General features: G+C 46.8%; 1 protein-coding gene across 1 annotated transcript; it reads left to right on the top strand.

Annotated features, from left to right (window-relative positions):
- Positions 1-293: 293 nt before the first annotated feature.
- On the top strand, positions 294-7,598 carry LOC131082132 (interferon-induced very large GTPase 1-like). Its single transcript, XM_058021814.1, has one exon. It carries the CDS (start codon positions 294-296, stop codon positions 7,596-7,598), a length of 7,305 nt encoding a protein of 2,434 aa, XP_057877797.1.
- Positions 7,599-22,965: the final 15,367 nt, after the last annotated feature.

Here is a 22,965-nt window from a genome sequence, read left to right as displayed (position 1 = left end):
CACAATTTATTGGTGGAGTGTGCTTTCTTGCAGACAAGTTTTTGTACACACCTTCTTTCTACCTGTCCTTGATTACTCAGACTATCTGATGGTAACAATATGGGGTGGGTGGTGAGAGCTGATGGTAACAATATTGGGGGGGAACTATGTAGAGAACAGAGGACATCTAAAGAACAGACTACAGGAACTTAATCATACATCAATGGAGCTTCTCTTAATATTCACACAGTATTCATCCCTTGATTGCAACAGCCAATCATCTCATTATCAATCTATAACATTGCTCCACAGCCATGACTTTGCAGGAGGACACACAGGAGTGGGATTCAAAGGCACAGCTCCTGGCAGAGGCACTCCACAAGGAAGGACTGGATGCTGGATACTGGCTGCCCAAAGTGACACAGATCCTGGGCAACAAGCATAGAGAAGCCCTGCAAAATCTGGATTATGAAGACTACCTCAAGCTGGAGTGTGAGGCACAGCATCCATGGGAGAAAAAGGCACTCCAGAAACTCCTGAAAATAACAGATGACCAAATGACCTCTAAAGAGGTGCAGAACAAGATCTTGGAGAAGACAAAGCAAAGACAAGAAGAGGCCAAACAAGCCCTGAAGCATCTGACAGAAATGCTCAAGAGCCGCAGCCACAGCCAGGATGCTCTGAGGGAGAAAGCAGAGACTCTGTGGCAAGCCATGGAGATTCCCAAAGAGTTCTGGCCACTGCCAAAGAAACCCTTGGCAGATATGCTGGAGAGCATCCAGAAGCAGCTGGAGCAGCAGGAGCTGTCAGCAGGCAGGAGGGAAAACATCCCTGACACAGAGGTGCTAAGGCGGGCATCAGGGGGACTGGCCCTGCAGGGCATCTACAGAACCAGCAGACCTGAAGATATCCTGGCAAAGCGAGAGCAGCTCCTCAGGGTTCCGGAGGGGTTCCAGCTCGCCGGTCCAGTGCAAGGATCGCTGCTTGAGAGGAAGGAGTTCTCCTCCTCTGCAGCAGAATCCACTTTCACCAAGTCCATGGAACAGCTGGGGTTCAGCATGAGCGTTTCTGCCAAATCCTCATTCTGGGGGATTACTCTGGGAGGGAGTGTAGATGAGAGAACCTCCTCGCAGTCACAGGACACCCACCAGTCCCGCTCTGAGCAGAGGTACTTTGGCATCTCCAAGTATCAGTACATCCCTCTGGCCTCCTGCTACTTCCAAAGGCATCAGCTTCGCCTCTCCGATGCAGCTCTACGGGACCTGAAAGACATGGAGCAGCTTTTGAGCTTCAGCTGGGAAAGAGACAACCCCATCTTAGTGAAGATGTGTGAGAGCTTCTTCAGCAGGTTTGGGACCCATGTAAACCAGGGACCCCTCCACTTTGGGGGGATATTCTGGTGGAAGGCGTCTACAGAAGGATTCCGAGCCGAGCAGCAGGAAGAGATGAAGAGACAAACGTCTGAAGCATTGAACAGCTTTATCAGGAAGAGCTATGGTGACTTCCTGGCTAGTGTTGCAGGTGCCCTGGATGTTTCTAAATCCAGCTCAAAGGCTTCTGTCTCGGGTAGAGCCAGAGAGAGTTCTCATACAGAAATTCATCTCTACGTGGTCAACACAGGGGGCCCAGCAGACACAGCTTCTCTTCCTCAGTGGAAAACAGAGCTGGTGTCTAATAACACAACATGGTGTGTTATCGATCGTGGCTTTCAGCTGATCCCAGTGTGGGACATCATCCTGTGCAATCACTGTGGGGATTTTAAGTATGTTGGTCAGATGAGCAGAGCCCTCAGGGCTGGGTACAAAGCACTGACAAAGCAGAGCATGGGCACCGTTTTTGGAGAGGAACTGGGAAGTGCAGTGCAAGAGGCCAGAGATTTCATGGGGACTGTGAAGGCCTGGGAGGTGACAAAAGTGGATGAAAAGAAGCTGCTCATGCTGATGGAGCTAAAAGATGATCTGAATGCAAAAACCAAAAACCCCAGTGTGTGGATCAACGTGTGCCTGTCAGACAAAGCCCTGCAGGACTTCCTGGTGAACACTGTGCGGAGCTGCCAGGAGTCACCTCCAGAAAACACCACCTCTATCAAGGTAATGTTGAGGAGTCTCCTGAATCCTCATATCTACTCTGTCAAGGACTTCCCTGAGGCTTCCTTCATTATGCAATGGGTCTTCCAGACTGAGCACCCACTTCCCAGATCTCCCAAAGTCTCTGAGCTTCAAGAGCTCATCAAAACACTGCAGCAAATGCAGGAGCACATCCATGCTGTCACCTACACACCAGGAAGCTCTGCTTCTGACATTCATGAAGCAAAGAAAGAAGCCACCCAGACCAGCAGCCTGGCCCTATACTCCTTACTTCAGTCTCTCCAGGAACAGGCTCAGAAGGACATGGAGCTGTTGGTGCTCTTGATTGTGACCAGCACAGGATACCAGGTGGAAAGCAGAACTTTTCAGCACCTCCTTGGACACCCAGAAATTCAATACATGGCCAAGGACATTGAAGTGGCATGTGAGCAGTACGTGAACCTGAAGGAGCAAGATGCCGACAGAGCTGAGGCCTTCCTCCTGCTGACAGGTCTGACTGTGACACCTGAAAGTCCAAAGCTGTCCCCTGAGCAGAAGAGGGAGCGTTTGGCTTTCATGGAAGAACACATGAAAGGCTTGTGGAGCACACAGATAAAGAATCTCCTCCAAAAGCACCGTGAAGATGAAGATTGGGAGAGGCTGGAAAGGGACTTGGACTCCTTGATCAGTTGGTGTTTGAATGACAAGTGGGATGAACAGAGGATGCAGAACATACTCAGCGACCTGGAAGACACTTTTTCAGCACCTGAGCCCCTTAGTCAGTCCCAGTCCAAGTCAGAAAGCAGCAGAGCCAAAGAAAATGAAGCCATTGCAAACCAGGAGTTCCTCCAGTTGATCAAGCGCCTTGGACTGGAAAGTCACTATCCAAGGAAAATGGGGATGGGAGATTTCCACACTATCTGCAAGACATCTCTGCAGGACAGCCAGCCCAGCCAGGACAAAGAACTGCCATTATACTTCTTGCAAAAGCTGTTGACTGTGGAATACCAGGTGAGGTACCTGACTTGCTGGGAAAGGAGCAATCCCGGCCTTGCACCTGTGCCACAAACCAGAGACCAAGAGAACCAACAATCAGATGCCTTTGAAATCTTTCTTGATAAACTGATGGAAGCAACCCCTGAACATGCAAGTATGGATGGCCATGTGCACCCCATGGACCTGCAGATGGCCATTTTCCATTGTGCTGATGACTTCCTGAGGCAGACCCTGGCAACCAAGCTGGCATTCTGCCAACTGGCCCTGCCTCTGCTGGTGCCCAACCCAAGCACTTCACACATTGAGTTCCCACTCTATGCACTCAGCCAAATCCAAAGGAGCTGGAAAGAGAGGGAGAAGTCAGGAAAGGAGGCCCAAACAAAGAGTTTCAACAACCAACTCATCTTTCAAGCACAGACACCCATCGTGTCCTTCATCCGCATTGGCAGCTCGGCCTCCTCTTCCAAGTCCCAGCTCCTCAATGCTCTGCTCAGCAAACGCAAACATGACACTTTCTTCCACCGCCACTGCAGAGGCAGCACCAGAGAGTGTTTGCTGATGGAAGGGCTGGTGGAGATTGCCTGGTACTGCCCTCATGGAAACCCCAATGACACCTTTGAGTGCTGCGTGGCTTTCTGTAACCTGCATGGAGATGCCAGGGATCACGGAGCACAGATGCAGTTCCTGCAGGAGGTATCTGCTGTAAACGTGGCTCTTGTGTCCGATTGGGAGCACATAGACAACAGGGGGAAAAAGCTTCTGCAGGAACTGTGGCAGTCACAAAGGCCTTTTGTTTGTCTTCTCACAGAAAAAGAGAATGTTGCAGCTGGACAAGCCAGCAAAAACATAACAATAGGGATCAAGAACAGAAACGAAGCAGAAATGATGGACCAACTGACCAAGACAATTGGGGACCTACTGGAAGGTTCTAATCCATGTTTCAGCCTAGAGGCCTGCATGGACAAAGCTCGCCAACACGGATTCATAGTGGATGCTGATCAACCCGCATGTGTGACAGCCAAAGCAAAGGCAAAGGAGCTGGTGGAGCTTCTGAAGGAAGAGAAGCTCTCTGAGGTCAAATCCCGGCTGCTGCCACTTCAAGGAAACCTGTGGTACCAGTGGTGCCAAAAGGACAAAGAACTCACTCGCTTGCAGGAGAAGGGGAACAAGAGCATCGAGCATCATCGCAGTCAAATTGAATATGACAAGAAAGCACTAAGAAAAAAGCAACTTGATCAAGCTTTCCCTCTCAATCCACTGATGAAATCATTCTTTGGCTTTCTCCAGGTCCAGCCAGCAGATACCAAGAAATACTTCCTGCACTGGATGAAGGTCTTTATGGACGAGCTTTCTTGTGGTCACCTTGAAGAACTGAGGAGAGACTATCACCAGTTATGGTCTGAAAACCTGAAAGGAAAGAGAAGCAGGAAGAAACCCAGTGGCAATGATGAGTTGCTGAGTCGCTTGGACACCCTCTCTGATGAAATCAATGATTCATCCATTGGCCTAGAGCATCTTCTGAGAGAGGTAGGGCAGATTTATGAGGCTCTGGAATTGATAAACTCTACGAATGACAATTTTGAAAAACTTCCAGAAATTGCAGCAGAGCTGATGGTTTCAGGGTACCCCGTGGAGCTGATGGATGGGGACACTTCTTACCTGCCCTTGTGCTGGGTTGGAGCAATCTTTGACAGCTTAATCGAGAGGCTGGGGGACAAACGAGTGTTTGTGCTCTCCGTGCTCGGCATCCAGAGCACAGGCAAGTCCACCCTGCTGAATGCCATGTTTGGTCTGCAGTTCAACGTCAGCGCAGGGAGATGCACCCGCGGAGCCTTCATGCAGCTCATCCCAGTGGGCGAGGAGCTGCAGCAAGACTTGGGCTTTGATTTTGTGCTGGTGGTTGACACAGAAGGACTGCGTGCCATTGAGATAGCCAAAAACCAGTCCCTGAACCATGATAACGAGCTGGCCACCTTTGTCATCGGTGTTGGCAACTTAACTGTGATCAATATTTTTGGAGAAAATCCATCAGAAATGCAAGATGTTCTCCAGATCGCTGTGCAGGCTTTCCTGAGGATGAAGCAAGTCAATCTTTCCCCAAGCTGCCTCTTTGTCCACCAAAATGTGGGAGAAGCAACAGCCAAGGAGCAGAACATGGAAGGACAAAGGCGCTTGCAGGAAAAGCTGGATGAAATGACCGTGGTAGCTGCTCAGCAGGAATGCTGTGACGTCTCTTCCTTCAACGATGTCATTGGATTTGATGTGAATACCCACATTCACTACTTTGCTCACCTGTGGGAAGGAAACCCCCCAATGGCACCACCCAACCCCACCTACAGCCAGAATGCCCAGCAACTCAAGAGCAAAATCCTCCAGGCTGCCAAGAATTCACAGCGCAGCATTTTGAGGCTCTCGAGCCTGAAAGATCGTATTGGTGACCTCTGGAATGCTTTGCTGAATGAAAACTTTGTGTTCAGCTTCAAGAATTCCCTGGAGATTGCTGTGTACAGGAGACTGGAAAGTGCCTTTAGTCAGTGGACCTGGAGGCTGAGGAGTCACATCTTAGATGTACAGATGAGACTGGTCAACAAAATTCGGAATGGGGACATGCAGAATGTCACCATAAAATACCTTGAAGGGCTGGTGCAAGAGACAAGTGATGACATTGAGAAAGAAGTGGAAAAGTATTTCAGGGAAGACAAAGACCATGAGACACTGATCCAGTGGAAATCAAGCACAGAGCAGAAACTGAAAGAACTAAAAGAGACTCTTCTTTATGAAACAAAAAAGAAATGTGAGAATCTCATTGAGCTACAGAAGGAACAGAGGAAACTGGTTGCAAGGAAATTGGAATATGAAGATGAGCTCCTGAGAAGGAGTCGGGAGCTGGCTGTGACTCTGAAAGGGAAGAGCCTCAGTGAGAGAGAACTGAAGGACAACTTTACTCTTGTCTGGAATGAGTGGATTGCCGAAGTCTCCCGTGCTGCTCGTCCTCTGGAATGGGTGGATATTGATGCAGAAATTGAAGATGTCCTTCTAGAGCACTTTAAGGAGCCGGGTATCCATGCACGGATCACGTCATTTCCCAGAGGCAGAGGGTTTTCTTTTAATCCAGAGAAATACATCATGAAGAAAAAGTATTTACGCTATATCTCAGATCCCAGGAGCATTTCCAATGCTGATGCGATCAACTTTCAGCAAATCACTGACAACATCATAGCATGTGTGAAGGCAAACATTGCTAAGAAGGAAGAGGAGAAACATGATTACAGTCGAAATTTTATTCATGAAATACTCAATGAAGTACAGAAAGGCGTGAACTCTGTCCCCAGCAATTGGAAATGTAGTTTTAACAGAGATTACACCATAGATCTGTCTCTGTATCTGTGTAGAATGGCAGCAGAAAGGTTTAAAGCCATGCACGAAGCATTCCAAAAGGCAAATGACCCAGTTGTGTACCTGAACAGCAAGAGAGAAGATTTCTTTCAATGTTTCCAGATTTCCTGCCAAGGAGCCACTTCTGTCACAACTTTTGCTGTTTTCCTTTGTGACAAGATTGAACCACCTCTTACCCAGGCAGTCTTTGAAAAGTCAGCTAAAGCCATCACTGAGGACATGCAGGGCAAATTCCCAGATTTCAGGGGCAACAGAGCCAATCTGGAAGTTTGCATCCTGAGATATCTGGCAGAACAGGAAAATTTTGAGTATTTCAAGCAGTACCTTTGGTCTCCAAAACAGTTTTTTGAGAGTTACATTAAGACACAAGTAAGGAGTCACTGTTTAGATGGGAGTCGGAGTCTGGGGATGTTTCTTGATTCCTCCCTTAATAATCTCTGTGAAAACATCCTTTCAGCTGTTTCTTCATCAACTCGAGCTGTCAAAGACAGAAAAGACAAAGAAAACAAAATCTCTCTGTGGTTGGATGAATTTTGCAGGGAACTGTCCGAGGTGATCAACTTGCCCAGAAGTGACCTGAAGGGCATTGAGCACCTGGAGGTCACAGACATTGAGTTCCTGAGTAGTGCCATGGGAAACGCTCTGGATGACCTGAGGGAGAGGCTCAATAAAGAATTGACTGTTGCTGATCTGAGCTCATTTTCAAGGCAGCCTCACATGATTTTGGCGGAGCATTTTTCAGGGTGCTGGGAGCAGTGTCCATTTTGTGGGGCTGTCTGCACGAACACAATGCGGAATCACGATGGAGACCATCAGGTGGTCTTCCACCGCCCACAAGTTTTGACAGGACGCAAATGGCATGGGACAGACCACCTGGCCATTGATATTTGTTCCAGTCTTGTTGCAAGTGATGTCTCATTTAGAGTTCATGATGGTGGGTGGATCCCATTTAAGAAATACCGTGATGCAGGACCTCCTGCTTCCACTTGGAAAATTCTTCCTGATACATCCATGCAGACATACTGGAAATGGTTTGTGTCTCATTTCAGGACACAGCTGGAAGCTCTTTACAATCGGAAATTTCAGGGCAAAGGAAAAATCCCTGAGGCATGGAGGAGAATTAGCAAGCAAGAAGCTCTTTCTGAACTGGACAAGCATTAGGACACATCCCAGGCCAGCACAAATCACAGAAGCTTTGCAGTTTATACCAGAGAAGTTTGTACCAGACTCTCCACAAAATACAGTTTCAATGATGACACTCTCAGGCCCAGTGAAGACAATGGTATCCAATTGCTCCCAAATTTGGTGAAATAAGGTGCATTACTGCATCCATTACTCAGCAACTCCCTCACTTCATGAGAAAGCCAGAATCCTTTTGCCTGTTTGCCATAAACATTTCCCTTGGCTTTGTCTTAGAGCCACACCAAACCCCTACCATGGGGCAATTGGCCTTGTGGCCAAACCTGAGCCCAAGGGCCAGGGATGGGGCAAAGGGCAGCATTCAAAGCACCCCTTGGATCAGCTGCTGTGAGACAAGAAGGGACAGTGCCCCAAAGGCAGTTTTCCTGCAGCAAGGAACTGTCCTGCTCGGAGAAAGGGCTACAGGACCTGCGGCCAGCTCCACGCTGGCTGCAAGATGGGCTGCTTGGCTTTTGGGTGTCATCCTTACCTCCCTCATTGCAGCCTCCTGGATCAACTGAGGCCATTCTCCCAGCAGGAGCTGTTGTGCCTGTGGCCTCAGGAGAGCAGTGACACGACTGCCCCAGGCTCAGGCAGTGCTTTCACTCCGTGTCTCAGGGGTGCTGTGTCTCCATCCAGGGGAGCTGCTCCTGCTCAGGTGCCTGGGGCTGCTGCCCTTCCCTCCAGCCCTCAGCCTCAGCAGGAGCTGCTCCTGCCCTTGGCCCTTCTGCTGAACAAAAGCCTTTGGAGTGCCCCAGGAGGAGAATCCTGTCTGCCAGCATCTTCTGCAGCAGCCCTTGGGGCAGTGCTGGTGCTGCCCAGGCAGGCTGGTGGCACCAGAGCCGTGCTCTGGAGAAGGTGGCACCAGCTGGCTCTGCCCCAGGGAGCTGTGGGGGCTTTTGCTGTGCAGGTGCTGCAACCCCACTGGCTATGGGAGGGCCAAGCCTTCCTGGAGAGCTGCTGAAGGGCTGCTTCAGCCTCATCCCCTGCAGGCTCTGTGTGAAAAATGCATATTACACGCTTGGCTCTTCACAAATATTAAAATGAATACTATATGTGTTATGTTTGAAAATTATGTTGTATTAATGTCTTTTAAGTAGTAGTTTTTAGGCTATAGCATAATATAAAATAGAAACTATGTGATGCAAGATACTTCTCTACCTAGCTCAATGAATGGATAAGAGAATCAAGAAATTCTTCACATAGAGTTAACAGCAACAAGACACGGAAAACCTCAATAGAATAATTACTGCCTCCTTATCAGGATGAACCAGACTTTGAGGGACCATGACGACTGATTTATGAGATAAGAGGGGGAGTTGATACTAACCAGAAAAGACCCTATGTTTGAAAATAATTTTTGCATCATGTATGAGATACATGAATATGCAATAGGTTATTGCTTTTCAGGATTGATCCTTTGTTAGCAAGGTGTGCTTTTGCTTGGTAGAGGAGTAAAATGCACCCAGACATCTGTAACTCTTTGCTTTTTTATGTCTTCTATTGTCCTACTTGTATTATCCAAATAATTGTTGCTCTAATTTGTTATTACTATTTTCATAGCTATTTTGTTACTAGTAAACTTTAAAAATTTTAAAACAAGTGATTGGCATTTTTCACACTGTGCTAATAAAGGAGTTGATTTGGACTGCTCTGTGTCTCCTTTGTGTTCAGGGGAGCCACAGCTGGGGGTGAATCCAGCCCTGTGTGCTGCAGACAGGCAGGGGACAGGGGTGTGAAATATACATATTATATGTATTGGCTTTTCAGAAATATTGAAATAAATACTGTATGTGTTGTGTTGGAAAGTTATACCATATTAATCTCTTTTAATTAGTGTTGTGTTAATCTCCTTTAAGTAGTGTAGAAAATACAGTATTTAGGCTATAGCATAATATTCAAATAGAAACTATATAAGATACTTTTTGTAACTAACTCAAAAGTTTTAAAAGATAACCAAGAAATTCTCCACATTATCCTATCTAGATAAAAATAACAATGACACCAAAATCCCAAGAAAATAATTATTACCTGCTATCGAGAAAAGTCAAACTTCCAAAAACCAAATAACTGAATTTACAAGATGGAGGTGGGGGGAAACTAAAATAAAAAAAACCCACCCTTATTTGAAAAGAATGTTTAAATCATATATAAGATAAATGAATATACAATAAACTATTACTTTTATAGAGTAATCCTTTATTAGAAAATTGTGCCTTTTAGCAAAACACCAAACACCCAGACATCTGTAATTCTTTAGTTTTTATTGTTTCTTATTCTCTTTTATTGTCCTTATTTTTATTGTCCCAATTTTAATTACTATTTTAATTACTATTAAACTTTCAAATTTTAACAAAAGCAAATAGCGTTTTTCACATTAGGAAAGACAGGCACCCGATGCCCACACCACACACGACAACCTCCCATCTTTTCCCCTTGTTTGAGATCCCAATCATCATCCCCCAACACCACCTCTGGAGGTTCCCGAGCCCACTCCAAGGGCTCATGAGCCGCAGGGGAGCCATTGTGGCCCCTCTGCCTCGCTGGGAGCCAGCAGCCCCCCCTGGAGCTGCAGGGGAATCACTGCAGACTCACTGCCTCGACTGAGCCAACAGCGCTCCCTGATGGTTGTGGGTGTAATTACGCCAAAGGGAAATTACTTGACGGGTGAGAGAAAAGGCTGGTTTTGGTTCGTGGTTTTTGTTCCTTTTGTTGCTGTTTATTATCAACGCCTTATAGAAGGGATGGGACTACTGTCAGGCTAAAAACAACTTATTACTCAGATAAACATCAGCCTCAAAGGCCGTCAGATTTTAAAGGAGTAAACGGTCGGCCATTGGTCAAAGTAGTCACAAGTTTCTTCATTGCACAGCAAAACATAACATTCTAATCCAATGGAAAGTTGTCACAAAGTTTACTTTGTTTTTCTAACCTATCACTTCTACTTAATTCTGCTGCACTGCATATACTTTAATCCAATAGGCTACTATTACACATACACAGTTATACTTCTATTTATAGCAGCTAAACTCTTAGCTTACTCTATACAATTACATTACTACACTATAAAACCCTTCACCATCTTATCCAATACAGTTTCTTACTCTACTTAAGGCATATTCTTACTTGCAACAATAGAAATATGAGTTTATAATTTTTCTGCTTAATGTTTGTGTACTTTTATTTTTACATCAATCCAAGCTTCTTTCAAGACTGAAAATCAAACCCTTCAGGGTCTGTGGTAATTTCTAAGTTTACATTTCCCACAGCTGTTGTTGTTTGTCTTGTTATATCTATCTATATCTATATCTATATCTATATCTATATCTATATCTATATCTATGTCTATATCTATATAATCTATATCTATGTCTATCTCTATCTTTCCTAGTAAAGAACATGTATTCCTTTCCCCATTTCTTTGCCCAGAAGCCCAGTAGTTTCAAAATTATAATAATTTGGAGTAAGGGGTTCATCTTTCCTTTTCAGGAAATTCCTCACCTTTCTTGACAGACCTCTCTCTGCTAAACCAGGACACTCTATCTTTCCAGCTTTAAGACAACACTCTCCTGTAGCTCAGGCTGAATAAAATCCTTCAGGCTTTTTTTTCCCCTGATTACCCCATGACATCTTTAGGTACTACACCACCATCCTTCTGCTGTACTGGATGATGGTGCTGTGAGAAATAAATCGACATACAATACTCCATCCCATTTTCCTACCCAGTGACAAAACAACTTTTATTATAATAAGGTGTTATATAAGAAACCATTTTTTGCGTTTTTTTCTTCATTGTCTAATGCATAGATTGGCTACCAATGGCTACACTATTCAACCAATTGTTTTGCTGCCAAGGAATCTCCACCCACCCCCTTTCCCCAGTGTTTCAATATACAGCCCAAAGGGAAGTTCTTTAGAATTCCCCCTTCAATGGATTGACCTGATCCCATGATACAAAACTACAACAATATAAAATTTACCACTCACACACCACAGAGCTTGAAACAAGGCACCTGTGTAAGCTCCCTACACAACAGCCAGCACAGTTTTCTGCACCTTGGGAGGGAGGACTACTGCAACCCACAATGTGCCTTCCCTTTACTCTTCCTTTTAATCCAATCCTGTGAGGATTTTCCACCATGATTCTGGACAAGTGCACCCTTCATCCCGTTTAGTAATGCTGTAAAATCCCAGGGGCCTTGCCCTGAACTCGCCAGATCAAGAGAATGGAGGATCTCCCCAAAAATATTCGGTAAATGCTGGAGTCCTTTCAATCATGTGAGACCACGGAGTGTCAGAAGCACTGTCCCATCTGATTCACCAGAAACTGTCACCAAAAGAAGCCCTCAAAACCCCAGTGTGCATTAAGAAGCAGCATCACTTCATTGCAGCACTAGTTGCAGGGGGATAACCCCACCTAAAGTACCTGCCTGCCTCAAGGGCTTACAGCTACTTATTAACCTGAAAAATCAATAGTAATTACATAGGTGGTTAGAGGAGATTCCAGGATCTTCCTTATATGTTTGGGATTTTTTATTTTGCCTTGGTGTATTCTTGGGGGGTCCTTGGGGTTCCTTGGTGATTTTCCATTGATGGTGTTTTTTGCCCAGGTTATGTAAAGCTGCCAAAGGTGTTTCTGAACCAAATGGGTTGGGGTGGTTTGACTTGTTCCAGAGCTCTCAGCATTCCACCACTGTTACATAACTTTCCATTGGTCCTGAGTTCTGCATAAGTGATTTACAAGAAGGTGGGACATCAGGAGGAAATTCTTCCTGGAAAGGGTGGTCAGGCCTTGGAAAGGGTTGCCCAAGGAGGGCTGGAGTGAGCGTCCATCCGTGGAGGTGTCCTAGGAAGGACCAGATATGGCATTCAGTGCTCTGGGCTGGTGACAAGGTGTGCATCAGTCACGAGTTGGACTTGGTCTCAGAGGTCTTTTCCAGCCTAAATAATTCCGCAATTCTGTGATCCTGTATATGCAGATTTCACTCAAGCTGATCTGTTCCATGGCTTTTCTGGGCACCAACATCAGGCTGACAAGTCTGTACTTCCCTGGATCCTTCTTTCAGCCCTCTTGTCGATGGGTGCGGCACTGCCCCACCTCCAGCTTTCTGGGACCTCCCTGGTGAGCCAGGATGGATAATAAATGATGGAGCATGGCTTGGGGAGCTCTTCCATCAGCTCCCTCAGCTTCCTGGGATGAATTTAATCCAGCCCTGTAGATTTTAAGTGTCTCTGCAGGTCACCAATTGCCTCCTCCTGGATTACAGGGGATCTGTTCTGCTCCCCATCCATGGCTGCCTGCTCAGAGACCCGTTTGCCCCCAGGATTGTTGGTCTTAATATTAAAGACTGAGGAAAAAAAGGCATTGAGTACCTCACCCTTTTCCTCTTCTTTGGTGACAATGATCCCCTCCACCCTAAAAAAGGATGGAAATTTTCCTTGGCTCTCATTTAGTTGTTGATATATTTATAAAAATGCTCTTTGTTACTGTGAAAAAAGCTAATCACTTGTTTTAAAGTTTTAAAAGTTTAATAGAAATTAAATGGTTACAAAAATAGCAATAAAAATTAGAGCAATAAGAATTTGGACAATCAGAGTTAGGACAATAAAGGACAATAAAAAGCAAACATGGACATCTGGATGCTTCCTGGGCAATTGAGCCCCAAATGCACACACATTAACAAAGGATTAACCCTTAAAAGCAATAATCTCTTGCAAATTCCTATATCTCATACATGATGCATAAATTGTTGTCAAACAAAGGGTGTTCTCTGGTTATTGCCAACTTTTCATTAATCCTATTGGCACCTCAAAAATGAGGAGGTGTAAGAAAGTTTGTCTTTTCCGATAAGGAGGCAATAATTCTTTTCTTGGGGATTTAGGTGTTTTGTTGCTATCTCTTTCTTTATTATCTCATAGCTAGTTCAAAATATGTCTTACAATGTATAATTTCTGTTTTAACATGTTATAACCTAAAACAATACTTACCACACTACTTAAAAAAGGTTAATACAGTAACACTAATTAATACAACATAATACCTGCAAAAAGTCAATCATATAATATGCACTTTTCACATTACCTTTCTTGGCAGCACTCTCAACTGAGCTTTCACCTTTTCAATTTTCTCTCTGCCTAATCTAACGAGATCCTTGCACTCTCCCCAAGCTCCCCGCCCCTTCTTCCAAAAGAATTCCCCGAGTTCCAAGCTCCATGTTCAGCCAGGCTGGTCTCCTCCCCCTCTGGCTCATCTTTTGATGGGCAGCTCCTGTGCCTTGAAGTTTTTCTGCTTAAAGCACATCCAGCCCTCCTGAACCATCTCTGAAGCCTCACACTTCAACAAGTCCCTGAGAGTGACGTGTGTTTTCGGGGTCTGGAGCACACTAGTTAAAAGGAGCTAAGAAAGAAAGGTGAAGGACAAGTCTTTTTTTGGAGAACCAAGTGTTGTCGACTGTAACACTGTATGTTTATATGGGTTTTGTTGTAAAGCTGGGTATTTTTTAGAAGTTAAGAATTGGGTTTGACCCTCGGTTCCCCCCATGTTCTCCCTCTTAAAGCTTTGTTCCTCCAGCCAGTTACCTGTCAATCATTTTAACTGTCCCCCTTTCATTTCAAGAAATTTCTGTGTCAATCTTCCCTTACCTAATATATGATTTGTCCCCTGAGCCTTTTCCTTCCCCTGGGCCCTTCCTATTGATTCAGTGTGTCCCTTGCTCCTCCCCTGGGATATGTTCATTGGTCCTTCGTGTCTCCTTCCATTACACCCTTCCCCTTTATAAATGCCTCCCTAACAGTTTTTCCCAGACACCATTACTGGCCCCACCTGGGCCAATAAAGTGCCTTGGCATCCACACACATGTCCACTCCTTCATTCCTTTACCTCAGTTCCTCGCAGTCCTGCTCTCACCTGTGTCATCACACCGCAGACGGAGCCACTGCTCAAGGTTCTCGTAGACAACCTGAGAGTGGCAGGACCTGTTGTCTCCACCATTCATTTCGAGAGAGTATTGCTGACCTGTCAGCTCCAGAAGCCATGGAAGCGAGACTGCAGTTGGCGTGCCACTGTGGGCCGGCTCCGCCCAAACTTGTCAACTTTGACGCCGAACATGACGCAGTTTTGAAGACATCGCTGGTGCAACACGGCTTTAAAGGCGTTGCGACTCGGAAGCAGCCGCCTGATGGCGCTGAACTGTCCTGTGGGCATCGGCCCTTTTTGGAATTATCGGTTCCTGGCAGCACCAACACCTGTGCGTGAGCATGCTGATTTTTGTCCAGCAGTGCTCCCAGGGGACCGAGGGAACACTCCCATTTGCAGCGTACAGATAGGGGAATGCCTTCCTGCACTGGGAACTGCTCCTGCTGCATTTTTTCCTGGAGTCAGCGGTCTGGTGAGCTTTCCCCTGGTGGCGTACGGACAGACAGAGCCAGCGGAGCTCCTTTCAGGCAGTTGCTAATCCTAGGGGAGGGGACGCGCCGGACACAGCACAAGCAGTCGCCACCATGCCTTCTGGGACCCTTTTCAAGGTTTTAAGTTTCTGTTTCCAGCAGCGAGTAGGTGGAAGTGTTCTGAGTTGGCAACATAGGTATTGGCTGTCTTCTCAGCAGAAGGAGGTATATCTCCAAGTTGAAGGATTCCTGCGGGATGGGGGTGAATGGTTTTCTAAAGGGATGGTCAAAAGCTTTGTTCAATGGATGTTTTCTAAGTTCCCGCAGTTAACCGCTAAAGAGGTCAAAGAAGAGAGTTTCTCGGAGGCAGTAGGTTTCAAATAAACTGAGAGTACCGAGAAAGGCAATCCTACTGTCTGGGAAGGATAAATTTGGCTGTTTCTTTTAATTGTTGAAGTTGTAAAAAATAATGCTACGTGTGAAGGGGAAAGTGGAAAATGTCCTGCAGCAAGCTCCCCAGTTCTCCCTAAACCCCCGTCCCTGCCCTCTTTCCCTGTTCCTGCTTCCCCTACACCGAGTGGAGGGGGAAAGCAACCCGTCCAGAGCAGACACAGGGCTACTACGCAAGGCTCCCTGGCTTGCCCCAGCCCCCTCGGTACCCTTGCCCCGACAGTGCTGGCCACACTGTCGGGGAAGCTGCTTCTAGCCCTCTTTCCAATCCTTTTTTCCCAGTTTCTGAGCCTGAAAAAGGTCAAGGTTGCCAAAACCCCTTCCTCACACGATCCCAAGACATGCCACAAGATGGTCACCATCTTGTGGCAGCCACTCCCACGCCACGCTACAAAATGGCTGCCCCCACGTGGCTGGGTGTTTTCCTCCCTCTTTGTCATCGCAAAATGGCCACTGCCACTTGGTGACCAATACCGTGCCGCAAAATGGCTGCCACCTCGTGGCAGAAGCGTCTCCTTCCCACAGTCCCTTCCATCCCGCCCTGCTTCCTAACCCTGCCTCTTTCCCCTCCTTTTCCTCTGCAGCGTTTACATTGTTTCCTCCCACATATGATTGCCTAATGCCTCCTCCCACGTCACCTGACCCATCCTTTTTTCCCACAGCAGTACCATCTTCTCTGCCCTTGCTCCACACGGCCTCCACCCAGAGTTCCGCCCCTCATCCTCAGGGTGCCGCCCCCTCGGTTCCTGTTACCCACACCCTGCCTTCTGGTTCCCACGGTGATGCAGCAGCCGGAGGGGGGAGGCGGCCTGGAACGCTGGATGATTTAAGTAATGCAGAGCCTTTGTTCCTCTCTCCAGTTACATATAATAGAAATGGGACACACCCGCAGTATAAGCCTCTTTTCTATGATAATATCCAGGATCTTTGCAAGTCCAAACTAGGATTTGGCCCAAAAAGCAAATTTTTTCAGAGCATTTTAAAGACAATATTTTCAAGAACATTAGTGCCTGAAGACATTAAATGCTGCTGGGATTCATACAGTTAGAGGGTTTTGAGAAAATGGTTAAAAATAGCAGCCTCAGGCAGAAGTTTTTTTATCTTTGCACATACAGCGAAAAGTTTTCTAAGCAGTAGAGCAGACATGACAAATAACAATAGACCTCTGTAGAACTGGCTTATGGTTTGCAACAAGGTTATTTAGTGTATATCTTTAGAAGGTTAGTATGAATGGATCTCTGTTCTTCGTTTTTATGAACAAGTCTTTGTTTTAACTACCATTATGTGTGTTTCATATGATTGGATAGAATTCTTGTCAATATGTTTTACTCTATGTGTGATTGGCTGAAATCAAGGACGAGATGTTTTTATGCTATGCTGTAATGTCACACCTCCTTGGCATTTCCTGTGGATCAGCGAGATGTTAACATCCTGTCTCCATTGTCCTAACAATGTACTAAGACTCATGTGATGAATACATGGCTCATGTCACTCGTCCGGATGCTCCGTCCTGTTTGTGATTGTATATAGTGCCCGTGGCAAAATGTCTCTTTAGTTGTCTGCTCGCTCTAGCTGAATATCAATTGTGGGAGAGGGCTTGGAGGAGGTTAGCAGGGGACCTCCTCCCAGAGATCCAAAAAAGTGAGGACTATGCCACAGATATCGAGGGCCACCCAATTACAATAAATCACCTTATGGGTGAGGGAGAATGGAGCTCTACGCAAATGCAGGCGACAAAAATTCCCCAACGGGTCCTGGATTTGGTGAGGGATTCAGCCGAATGAGCTTTCTTTGAAATGCCTTCCAAAGAACCTGCAGTGCCTTACATTGCTATCAAACAATCTCTTTCTGAACCATTTATACATTTTGTTGACAGGGTAAGAGCTGTAGTTGAGAAAAGGGTAGACAGCCCTAAGCTACAAAAGCAGCTCACTCTAGACATTGTAACCATCAATGTCAATGATGCCTGCAGGAAGGTCATCTTCGCTCTTCCCGCATCACCACCGCCCACACTCGCTCAAGTTATTGGAAAGCCATGCTCATCGTTGAAGACATCGCTAGAGCCAATCCACCGCCAGAGAGAGCGATGGCTGCAGCCTTCTCAGCCCCAGCAGGCCCACGAGCTGCAAGCACGCTGATGTCACTGCAGTGTTGTTGCTTCCACTGTGTGCGAGACGACCACCTGATTTACTGCTGCCCGTTCCTTGGAAGGTCTCCCCCGAGTGCAGGGGAAGATAGAAGGGGAGGGCAAGGAGACGAACATACTAGACACCATGCTCAAAAAAACTGAATGTGCAGCGCGCAGCCCGGCGCAACTATAACAATAGGGTAGCCTGTGGGGGTCAGCTAATAATAATAACCTTTGCCAGTTCACCACATCAGATTGTCTTGAACCTTACAGACTCCAACTAACTCACTCTATCGTTTATTCCAATCAGGACTGGCTCGAGATTGGCGCGGAGTCTTAACTTCTCCCACACATTCAACAGGCAGAGACCAACAGGCACATTCCATCCGTCAACTGCAAGTATCTCGTTGTCGGGGACATTAAATACACTCCCTTGGGGGTCGAAGTCGTTCCAGAAGTCCTCACTCTCCACCCAGAGTGTTTCACCCTCATGATGCACTGTGTCCACCCACCCCCACCTTCCCTGCCATAAGGCCAGATCATTGCACAAGCTATCCCTATACCACATTTTATGTGAGATGACCTGGACCTTTCTGTCTTTTACACTGAGTTGCTAGGAGAGGAAAAGCCCCTCATGTGGTGTGGCCTTAAGAGCGGGGGCCAATCTATTCAACTTCAGGGGATGATGGACACGGGAGCAGACATGACAGTCATTTCTCCACACAAATGGCCATCACAATGGGAGCTGCAAAATGTTAGTAGCTCAGTACTGGGAGCTGGGGGTTTCCAATTGGCACGCAGATCAAAGAGCATAGTGCAAATTTCGGGGCCGAATGAGCAATTGGCGTCTGTATGCCCATTCATTTTCAATTCTAAGTTTACCCTGTGTGGGAGAGTTGCCATGTGACAATGGGGGGCGAAATCGGAGTTGCCCTCTCCTCAGCATTTTTAGGCCTTGCCACTGGGGAGTGCCCTACCCTCAAACTGAATTGGATTACAGATAAACCAGTCTGGGCAGAACAGTGGCCGCTGAAAAAACAAAAATTAAAGGCGCTCACTCAGATTGTGGAAGACGAACTGGCCAAAGGCCACATAGTGGAAACTAACAGCCCCTGGAACTCTCCTGTTTTTGTTATCAGGAAAAATGGAGGTGACAGGTAGTGTCTTCTCCACGACCTGAGAAGAATCAATAATGTTATTGAAGACATGGGTTCTCTGCAACCAGGGATGCCTTCCCCATCTATGCTCCCGCAAAATTGGAAATTGGCAGTTATTGATATCAAAGACTGTTTCTTTCATATTTCCCTTCACCCAGATGATGCACCACGGTTTGCTTTCTCTGTGCCCTCCATCAACAGAGGAGCTCCCATGAAGCGCTACAACTGGTGCATTCTTCCTTAGGGAATGAAGAACAGCCCTACTATCTTCCAGCGGTATGTTGCTAGGGTGCTGTCCCCAGTGCGCGCAGGGGATAAAAAATGCATAATATACCATTACCTGGATGATATCCTTATTTGTGCCCCTGACGACGACATGCTTGCACGCACCTTAGAGGGCACTATTACAGCCTTGTCAGTGGCAGGATTTGAGTTGCAAGCAGAGAAAGTCCAATGCCTGCCGCCTTGGAAATATCTGGGCCTTGAGATCACCCACCGTACAATTACACCCCAAAAAATCCTTATTTACACTAACTCTAAAATCCTAAGAGATTTGCACCAGCTCTGTGGATCCCTCAGCTGGATCAGGCCCTGGTTGGGGCTTACCACAAGACATTTATCCCCTCTCTTCAACTTGTTAAATGGGGGGGAGACCCTGGATTCCCTGAGGGCCCAGACTCTGGAGGCCAAGGCTGCACTTGAGAAGGTACAAGCCATCATTACAAGTCGAAACGCCCACCAGTGTTGTGAGGATCTGCCCTTCAACTTCATAATCCTGAGTAGGCTACCACATCTGTATGGGCTGATTTTCCAATGAGACACAGACCAAAAGGACGCCCTCTGAATTACAGAATGGGTGTTCCTTAGTCACCAGCTGTCCAAGAGCATCACCAAGCCACAAGAGCTGATGGCTCAGCTGATCACAAGGGCTAGGGCTGGCCTGCGTGTGTTGGCAGGATGTGATATTACATGCATTCACCTCCCTATCCAGACATTCATGGGGAAGATATCTTTGGACACTGTGGAAAATTTATACCGGTCTAATGAGAATTTGCAGTTCACCCTAGACAGCTGCAACGGACAAATTGCAATCCACCATCAAGGCCACAAATTGTTTAATGTTGAATTTAATTTGGTTCAAAGTCGCCGCCCACTCAAAGCCCTGACAGTTCTTACAGAGGCATCTGGAGGATCCCACAAGTTAGTCATTACTTGGAAGGATCCTCGGACTCAGCAGTGGGAAGCCGATGTGCAGACTGTGGAAGGTTCTCCACAAGTTGCTGAGTTAGATGCAGTTGTCAGGGCCTTTGAGAAATTTCCACAGCCTTTTAATCTAGTAACTGATTTGGCCTATGTAGCAGGCATAGTGTCCCAGGCAGAATATGCAGTGCTCAAAGAAGTTTCCAATTCTGCCATCTATCGCTTACTCTCATGTTTAATACACCTGGTTTCCCACCAAGAGCAACCCTTTTTTGTAATGCATGTAAGATCACACACCGACCTCCCTGGGTTTATTGCCAAAGCATACGCCCTAGCCACACCACTGCGGCTGGCTGGCTTACCTAGCATCTACTAGCAGGCCAAATTAGGCCATCAGCAATTTCATCAGAATGCCCCAGGGCTGGTCGCCAATTTGACCTGCGGCGGGACCAGGCCAATGTGATTGTGGCCACCTGTCCAAATTGCCAGAAGACGGCTTTACCATCACTGGGTTCCCGGGTGAACCCTAGAGGACTTCGCAGCTGCGAAGTCTGGCAAACTGATGTCACCCAGGTGTCTGAATTTGGGCAGTTCAAATATGTCCATGTATCTGTGGACACCTTCTCGGGGGCAGTCTTTGCCTCAGCCCACACTGGGGAAAAAGCGGCAGATGCACAAAAACATCTGATTCATGCCTTTGCAGTTTTGGGGATCCCATCTACCATCAAAACAGATAACGGCCCAGCTTATACATACAAGGCGTTTGGTGAGTTTTTGCAGGAATAGGGGGAAAAACAGCGGATGGGAATTCCAAACTCCCGCACTGGTCAGGCTGTAATAGAACGCACTCATCAACTTTAAATCAAGTCCTCACCTGCCAACAGGGAGATGTCCAAGCTCTGTCCCCACATCTCAGTCTTTGTAAAGCACTCTTTACTATCAACTTTTTGAATTGTTCTTTCAACAGACAGGAGCCACCAGTCCTGAGACATTTCCATCAACCACAACACTATGGGTTAAAAGAAATGCCATCTGTCCTTATTAGGGACCCAGACTCTGGAGAAATCTAGGGTCTGGTCCAGCTTATCACTTGGGGCCATGGATACACCTGAATGTCCACGCCCTCAGGTGTCAGATGGGTCCCTATGAAACTAATAAACCCCTATACACCAACAGAGTCTGTTAGTACACCTCAAGCTGTAACTCTCCATGGCCAGGGAGACCCCAATGATGGCACATTTGCACAGAATAGGAAACACCGCAGGAGGGGAAGAAACTCCTGATATTATCTCTTTTATTCGTTTGCCATTCGCTGTTATGTTTGTTTTAGTATTCATTATGTGTTCTGTTCTCATTTCATTTCAGGCACCTACAATGCTCCTCGCAATTGTGGATGCTCTACCACATGAAGAGCATAATTTACTCTGTCGTCATTCATTTCCTGCTGTCCTTGTGCTTCGGTGTCTTGAAGCAAGTCATCACTGCCTCCACCACAAAGCCTTCCTCAACCATGCCAGATCGCCTCTGCTGCCATTGTTAAAAAGAGCGATAGATGGTGGGAGAGGAAGAGGCAGAGAGCACCGGGGTTTTGCACTTTTACAGCACCCTCTCCATGAACTGGACTTTGCCCCTTTTACAGTGTCCCCTCTCTGCTTTTAAAAAAAAAAAAAAGGGGGGAGATGTAGCATAGTCTGTTTATATGGGTTTTGTTGTAAAGTTGGTTATGTTTCAGAACTTAAAAATTTGGTGTGACCTCGGTTCCACCCATGTTCTCCCTCTTAAAGCTTTGTTCCTCCAACCAGTAACCTGCCAGTCATTGTAACTGTCCCCCTTTAATTTTGAGAAATTTCTGTGTCAATCTTCCCTTACCTAATATATGATTTGTCCCCTGAGCCTTTTCCTTCCCCTGGGCCCTTTCTATTGATTCAGTGTGTCCCTTGCTCCCCCCCTGGGCTTTGTTCATTGGTCCCTTGTGTCTCCTTCCATTACACCCTAAACCCCTTTATAAATGATCCTTAACGGTGTTTCCCAGACACCGTTACTGGCCCCACCTGGGCCAACAAAGTACCTTGGTATCCACACGCGTGTCCACTCCTTCCTTCCTTTGCCTCAGTACTTCGCAGTCCTGCTCTCAGCCACACATCCAGGCCGCTTTCCGGTGAACCCACCGGGCTCCGTCATGGCTTGGCCAGGCCCCAGCAGCTGCCAGGCAGAGAGTGGGGAAACTGTGGGGGCTCTGGCCGAGACAGGACTGGGCCGTGGCTGTTAATATCTTTCTGTCAGGTCCCCTCCCCAGAGTGGCCACCTCATGAGATCATGTGGCTGAGACCAGAGGCAGCCTTGCAGCCCATGCACAGTGGCCCTGCAGCTGGAATGGAACAGAGCAAAAACCAAAGACCAGGCATGCAGCCAATCCTGACACAGCCCCAGCTGCAGCTCTTGCCCCAAGCTACTGGCCAGGGTGAGGTGACCACCTGCAGGCTCTGGGTGAGATGTTAACCCTTTCAGTGCTTCAATCCTCCCTCAAGTGAGGGAAAGAAACAGAATGCAGGCACGTAAAGGAGCAACATGAAGACATCAAGGTCAGTGAAGAAGACGTGAAGTCCCAGATGGGAGGGATGAGGAGATGCCTTGATCTTGGGGCTGAAATCCCCTGGTAAAGCCATGGAGAAAAGACTCTATTTCCCTGTAACACATGAAAGCATGGGGAGATGAAGGGTTCAATTGGATATCAAGCAAAGGCCGCCATGCCAAAGTAAGAAGAAGTTAAGGTAGCTGTGATCCTTCAAGAAGTTTGAACAGAGAAGGACTCAAGAGTAATCCTGTGCCTCCAGGAGGAGAAGATCTCTGTTCCTAGAGATGAAGATCATTTTAGAGATAGATAATCAGAACTTTTACCTTGGAACAACTCATCTTTAAAACACAAGGTAACAAGGCCCCTAAACACAGCTGTGGGAAAAGCTTGTGGAAAATGGGAGGGACTATGTCCAGCTCAGTCAATCCCTGAAGGCTCTCATGATAGACAGAC

Source organism: Melospiza georgiana, chromosome 3 (genome assembly GCF_028018845.1).
Source record: "Melospiza georgiana isolate bMelGeo1 chromosome 3, bMelGeo1.pri, whole genome shotgun sequence".
Taxonomy (NCBI): Eukaryota; Metazoa; Chordata; class Aves; order Passeriformes; family Passerellidae; genus Melospiza; species Melospiza georgiana.
Note: the sequence above shows the minus strand (reverse complement) of the source record. Positions and strands in the feature narration are given on the sequence as shown.